This window comes from Galeopterus variegatus, unplaced genomic scaffold (assembly GCF_000696425.1).
Source record: "Galeopterus variegatus unplaced genomic scaffold, G_variegatus-3.0.2 Scaffold191, whole genome shotgun sequence".
NCBI lineage: Eukaryota > Metazoa > Chordata > Mammalia > Dermoptera > Cynocephalidae > Galeopterus > Galeopterus variegatus.
This window is the reverse complement of record NW_007726302.1, coordinates 201,044-208,496: the sequence shown is the minus strand read 5'-3', so window position 1 is coordinate 208,496 and position 7,453 is coordinate 201,044. Positions and strand designations below refer to the sequence as shown.

Genomic DNA, 7,453 nt, shown 5'->3' with positions numbered 1-7,453 from the left:
ATTTTCTTAAGGTAGAAGTTTACATTATTGTTTGGAGATTTTTCTTATTTTTAATATAGGTGTTTACAAATATAAATTCTCCTTTAAGCACTGCATGAGCCCTGCATCCTATAAATTTTGATATGTTGCACTTTGACCTTTATCTCAAAGTACTCTCTAATTTCCCTGTGATTTTTCTTTTTACCCACTGTTTATTTAGGAGAGTGTTGTTTAATTCCACACATTTGTGAATTTCCTATGTTTCCTTCTGTTATTGTGGTCAAAGAACACATTTTCTATGGTCTTAGTCTTTTTGATTTTTTTAAAAGGAAACATTTAAACGAAATCTGCCTTTTAAAAAAACATTAAATAATAGGTCATTGTAAGGTTTAAGTCTATCATCCTGTTATTCGTTCTATCTGTGTTTTGTTACTTTCTCTTTCTTTGCCTTTTTTGGAGTATTTTTATTATTCAGTTTCACCTTTTGTTGACTTTTTTCTTTTCTTTTTTAATGTTAGTGGTTGCTTTGTTATTTTAGTTGTTGCATTGGGATCTATAGCATAAAACTTTAACTTTCTACAGTCAACTTTTACGTGACAGTATACTGATTCATGAACAGTACAAAGCTCTGAAAGTTGTGTTCTATTACCTTTCCCAGCCTTTATTCTATCGTTGTAATATATTTTACTTATATATGTTATAAACCCTACAATATTGAAAAAATAATAATTTAATATTAAAAATAAAATAAAAAGAATCAACATAGACTGTAAGATGAAAAAAAAAATTAAATTAACTACTTTGGCTTCAGGCAAACACAAGTGACAGCTCCAAGCAAGCACAGGCAAACACACTCACAAAATGTTTCCTTCATTTTAACAAAATTAATCACACAAAATTATCCAAATTTGCTAGTCACATTAAGAGGTGAATTAGAAAGATTTTTTTGCTTGAATAAAGGATTTGTGTGTGCGTGTGTGTGTGTGTGTGTGCGTGTGCTGACAGCAGTTCCAGTACATATATCACATGGCTGATTTACAAATTGGGTTATGTGAGACAAAGTGTATATTTGACAATGGGGGAGCTTGATGGGGCAGAAGGGAGACAGGGGCCTAGGAGAGGAGTTGATGGGAGCTGTGTCTGCAGTCCCTCTTACCTTGCGTGGTCCCATCCAGTCCCATGATTAATTTCATTGATCTGATGATTTGCTCTGCTATCGGGGGGCTCATGGATGTAGCATAAGCAGCACTATGTGAGTGAACCCGTAAATGATCCACAATTTCCTTAAATAAAGGGGGAAAACCAAAGAGAAGGCAAATAAATCTCAGCACCAGTAGTGAGAATCACATCTGTCCCATTCCCACCTCCCATCATAGCAAAAGACGTTTGATTCCCACAGCTCAGGAGATGAATGTGATCTGACTTTCAATGGCAATCACCAAACTGTTTATTTTTTTCTATCCTGTTCTTGTTAATCTTGCCCTCAAACCTAGAAGCCACACAAAAGTGGAATGCTGCAAGTCTGGAGTTGAAGTCTGTAAAGCAAAGCCAGAAGTGTGAAGGAAAAATGATTTCTAAACCATTCATTGAGTACCTACTACATGCAAGCCCTGACTAAATATTCAGGAGTGTCCAAGGAATACAGAATGTGGTTCTTGCTCATGGAAAAGTAATGGTAGGAAAAGTAACAGTACATGTAAACTAGTACCTGTAACAAGGCTACAAAATGCAGAGGAAAAGAGAGGGTACTGCTAGCTGGAGTTGAGAGGGAAGGTTCCAGTGAGGAGATGGAATTGATTAAGCCTTGAAGAATGAAGACATAAGGAGAGAAAGAAAATTTGGGCAGAGCGGGTGGCAGGAGGGAGAAGTTGAATAGCAGCGTGAAGGCAAGAAAGCAGAAGCCATGCATGATAGATAGTTTGCAGAAAATGGCTGTGGTTCTTGTACTCCCTGTTCTCGTGCATCTTTGCAATCCAAACCTGCAGCTCCTTTCATCAAGAGGTAGGTGAATCTGGGCTGGTCCGGTGACTTGCTTTGACCAGTACAATGTGGCAGAAGTGATGGTGTGTTAGTGCTGAGCCTATGCCTCAAGAAACCTTGAGTGCTTTTGTTGTCTCAGAACCCTCTCCAGCTGCCATGTTGAACAAGTCAGAGCTACTCTGCTGGAGGATGAGAGCTATGTGAGGTCAACAAGAGCATCCCAGCTGAAGCCATCCCAGACCCACCAGTGCCCAGATGACCCAGCAACTGTCACATAAGAGCAAGCCCAGCTGAGACCAAAAAACTGCCCAGCTGAGCCCTGCCCACGTTGCTGATGTGCAGAATTGTGAGCTAATTAAATAGTGGTGATTTTAACACTAAGTTTTTGAGTGATTTGTTACACAGCAATAGCTAACTGATACAGTATGTTTGGAGGACAGCAGAGGACAGGTTGAGTAGAGGTGAGCAGGAGATTAAACCAGAGTGTACACTAAGACCATATAAATTCTGGTTATGCCCTGGGCAGTAGAGAACTATTGGAATTTTTGTGTAACATTCTTTAGAGTGCTGAGCCCCTACAAAATGCTGGTCTTTAGTGGTAGAAACAACTTTTTGCCTCTGTGCCTGACTCCTGAGGCCAAACATAAAGTCCCAGGTAAGCTTGCTAAGAGCCTTAAGTAGTTTCAATAACCCAGTGCCACAATGGGGAGGGTCTCAGCTGGCATATGCATGTTCTTAGGCCTGGCTGCACAGACCATCTATTGGCCATCCATGTGGGTTCACGGTCCATGCCTCTCCAGGTGTCCTGCAAAAAGCTAATGGGCTGATAACAACTCTGCTTTAGCAGTGGGGTCTTGAGAGGGTCAGCCATCTTCTCTTTAAGATAATGTCACAGCTCAGAATCCCACTTAGGGGTCTTCTCTGCTTGTTCCTCAGGAAGGTGAATTGGGAAGCGCTCTTGGGACTCAAGATCCTCTGCTTTGGGAGGTCCATATCCTTCTAACCTCCTTCATGGGTCACATCCATTCCCATTTCCGATCCTGGGACTGTGCCCTGTCCTTCACTTTCCCTGCGCTCTTGGTGTATGTGTGAGCGTGGTTTTTTACAAGCATTTTAATCGTTGACAGCTCATCTGCCTCAGTCACGTGGGTGGCCTGTCTCACAGGTGGTTGGGAAGGTAAGTCAATGATGCAATGCCTCTCCCCGACCCATGGGGGGAACCAGGGGTTCTAGACTGTCTTTCCTGCCTCCACCAACGTGTCTTTTATTCTAAATCCCTCTTCCACTCATCCTCCTTTACTGACTTCCTCTCTTCTCCTCACTTCAAGCTGTTCATTCCTTTTGTCTGTCTCTTCCTTTCCTTCCGGCTTCCTTCCTTCTTCCTTCCTTCTATGCCGGCTCTCTCTCTCCCTCTCTTCGTTTCAAACTCTCCGTTGCATCTTTTTTGCCCTGTTTATTTCTAATTCCTTCCTTCCTTCCTTCTAGAAAATATGTACCAAGTACTTGCTCTGGGCTCTGTCCTAGATGTGTGTGTGAGTCCAAGAGGGGAAGGAGGATAGAAAGGGGCTGTAAGGCTATCCATTATCCATGTATGTAATTAAAAGTTTAAAAAAATGTTACAGAGAAAGTGGTGGACAAATGGATACAAAGCTATGCTGTCTACCCTAAGTGAATAATCGTGCAGTATATGCATGTATTGAAACAACATACTGTACCCCACAAACACGTATAAGTAAATGTTAAAATATTTTGAATGAAAAAAACTAAAAAAAAAAAAAATACTGATGCTCAAGCCCTAAAATAATAAAATAAAATAACGTTTCTATCTATTCTTTTGTTTGGTGGATCTCATAAAAACAGCTGGGTGAGATGTCCCCATATTTGACAATGATGTGCATAATGATGGCCTGACTTGAGGCACTGGCCACGGGGTATCCTGGAAGTTCACGTTGGAGGGTCTGGGGCACCTCAGAGAGCAGCAGTCATTCCCCAGAGCAGCTGCAGCCAGGCTGTCCTTCACAGCTCTACGTTCAGCACTCGGCAAGCAGAGCAGGGATTTTCTTTTTCTGTTGAGAGCAAATACCTCTCCACAAGATGTTGGGGGAGCCCGGTAGGAGAGAGTGGGTAGGTCAACAGAAATCACATGTGGAGGCTCATGTGGACCTGTGTGAGGAAAGGGGCATTTCCTGCGGGTGATCTGGCCATGAGGGTTGGGTAGATTTGGATAGAGGCAGAGGAGGGGAAAGGCACGAGCATGTGCTAATGCTGGGAGTAAGGATGGCATCATATGGGCAAAGAATGGAGGAGTCAATTGGGAATGAGGAAGAACTAGTGCTTCTGAGACAAGGTGAGGAGGGTTGTCCCTTGAGGGGAGGTGTGATCCAGGAGTCATAGCACAGGCCCTGGAACCCATGGCTTGGGTTCAATGCTGGCTTTGACACTCATTGCTATGTGACAAGGGCAAGTTACTAAATCTCTCCCTGCCTGAGTTTGCTTCTCTGACAAATGAGATAATAGTAATACCGACCTCAGAGTCACTGGGAGAGGAAATGAGTTAATACACACGTGGTGCTCAGAACAGTGTCTGGCACATAGTGAATACCTGATGCGGTTGGTGATTATTGCTAGTGGACTGCCAATTCAAAGATTCTTAGAATCGGGAGCATAAGGTGGGAGGAAGGGACCAAAGCACAGTAACTCCTTGGACTGCCTTTACTCCGGCCCCCACATTTAACAGACTAATGTCGTAAGGTAATGTAACCACACACTGCTAGACCCAGACATCAGAACAAAGATTTTCAGCCCAACTCTTCCTCCACCCTTATTGGGGTGGTAGCCTTAGGAGTGAAAAGAAAGGAAAAGAGAAGGCACTTTAAAGGAGTACCCAGACTTGATGACAGATTGAGTGATTTCGAAGAGACAGTGGGGCCAGAAGCTGGCACCCTAGCTGATGTCCAGCCACTGCTTGAAGCTCCACTTTAAGAACCTTGCCTGTATTGACTCACTGAAGTGTCACAGTAACTTTAGGAGGTAGGTACTATTTTTATGCCCATTTTGTAAACAGGATAACTGATTCACAGAGAGGTTCATAAAATTATTCACAAAAGGCAGTAAAACAGAGATTTGGACCCAGAGAATCCAGCTCAACAGTCCCCACTTTAAGCACTACATTATATTACTTCTCCAGACCAGAAAGAGAGCAGGCTTGGCGTGGGGGAGGGCAGTCTGGGAGACCAACTCGACTGCTACTTACGCTGTGATGCTTTCCCTAATCCACAGACATTTTCCTCATTTTGGGGTGTGTGTGTGTTGGGTGGGGGGATTTCTGGTGTACTGAAGTCTACACAGTACTAAACCACAATTGAATCACACCAGTCTCAACATGTTTCATGTCTATTACTCAGTTCTTCAAAGGGACTGAAACTTCCTTGAGAGCAGGGATGGAGTTCCATACTTCTCTTAAAATCCACAGTGGCGGGTGCTCCGCAGGGGCCTGGTAAATACTGATAGACTAATGGAAATCAGAGGGGATTCAGAGACTGGGGAGGGATGGTGGGGGTCCTGCAGTGTATAGGGGGGTACTAAGGTGCATTCTTAGGAGGAAGTGTAGCAATAGTCTCTCAGCCTGGGGAACATCGCTGACAAAGGTTAGATAAGGAAACAAGACAAAGCTTTCTTTAATTCCTAAAAGGGCTCTTCCCAATGTCCCCAATTTTCAATTTTCCTTCACAAATTGAGAAATTTTATAAAGTCGAGGTCACAAGCATTCTTCGCTTGGATAAATACCTCATCCTGCAGCATTACTTCCTCTTAATATGAAGAATGTCTTGTCCACATCTTATTTTTTTTTTTTCTTGGATTGGGTTTGATTTCTTTCAGGATTTGGGTTTGTGGACAGGGGCTAATTTGCTTGTGTGGTTCAGAAAGTGGGACACTTTGGGTAACTTCTGAAGAGCATCAAGGAAAGCCTTGATTCCTGGTTACTGATTCTCTCCTTTCCTTCCCCCATTGGGCACCATGAGCCATGAATTAAGAGCTGGCTTTGGTCTTTTGCAAAGTGAGTCTGGGTTGTGTCTTCCCTCAGGGTGGGTTAGAGGTCCCCTTGTACTGAGGTTTCCAAGTCCATTTATAAGTTCAAAACCCTGATTATTTTCTCTACCCATAGTCCTGGAGTTCAAGGACAATGGTGGCTTCTTGGGAGGAAATCAGACAGGAGGCTCTTAGAATAAACATCTCGATGCTCATTCCATGATCTCTATTTACTTCAAAGGGCTGTTAAAGACAGCCAGGGCCAGGTGTGCAGGGCAGAGCTGGCTTCTGCAAGGGACCTTCCTTTGCCTGGCCTGTAGGCTGCTGGGGCTAACGCTCGTCCCAAATTTGGCTGCCTCCCTCCTCCAGACGTGAGCCCTGAAAGCTATCAGTCATGAGGGCTACCTTTGCATCATTCATTTGAGAGTCTCTGGTCAGCCTGTGGAGGCTGTGGAATCCAGTGGTTAGTGCCAGACATGCGAGGGGACTCAGGATCCACGCCTGGAGAAAAAATTGGAGTCTGGAGTGTTCACAACACCTCTTCAGCAACTGGATAAATAAAAATTTAAAACAATAAAAACAAAAAAACCTAGTCCCATCAGCTCACGCTTTCTTCAAAGAATCCATTCATGGCATGGAGCGCTGATAGGTGGAGAAAAATTATATGGTATTTCACTTGAAAGGTCTTGAAAGGACAGAATTCTTCAAATTGGGCTGTTCACAGTACATCTATAGCAGCTCCAAATTCAAAGTGAGCAAAATAGCAAATCTTGCTTGCTCTCGAGTGACTGTTTTGGTAGTTTCCCTGAGGTGGGGAGAGGGGTTCATATCCTGGCAGTAAACTAATTAGCAGAGATCAATTTGCAGGACATTTTGTGAGGGAGAGGCTGAGGCCAAAACAAAACCTTTTACTCTCTGTGATAGTATCTTAGCACCCAACCAATTTTTTCTCCCCTTGTTTGTTTACAAATATATTTCTTTTACATGACTCATCCGGTTGCTAATATATAATGTTCTGACCTTGACCCATTCCACAAAGATTTTTACATCCTCCTAGACACTGTTATTGAGAATATAGTTCCTGTACATCAATATTAACATCATTTTAAAAGAGAATTGAGTCAGATGCTTTTAAAGTTTTCTAGGTTTTTGAACCCAAGTGACTATTTTCAAATCTCAATATGAACATAGCAAAATTGAAATATTTAGAGTTTCAGAAAAATGTCAAGTCTGAGTGTGTGCACTTTAATATTTTTTATAGTTAATTTTGTTGTTTTGTATCCATTAGTTTATAATCCTGAAAATTTTGCAGTACCACCCCCTATTGAGATATATACTGCAAAATATCCAGGACGTGTATATGTATATATGTAATATATATCTATTTATACATTTATTTATTTATTTATTTTTTCCTTTTTGTCTTTTTCCGTGTCCAGCAACAGATCGCAACCCTCAGTGTCGC

General features: G+C 42.4%; 1 protein-coding gene across 1 annotated transcript in view; it reads right to left on the bottom strand.

The window, feature by feature from the left end:
• SPTLC3 (serine palmitoyltransferase, long chain base subunit 3) overlaps nt 1-7,453 on the bottom strand; it is a 185,570-nt gene that overhangs the window by 37,891 nt on the left and 140,226 nt on the right. Inside the window, exon 9 of the mRNA XM_008564739.1 lies at nt 1,136-1,262. Within this exon, the coding sequence (XP_008562961.1) occupies nt 1,136-1,262 (127 nt within the window). The remainder of the gene's footprint in view (nt 1-1,135; nt 1,263-7,453) is intronic.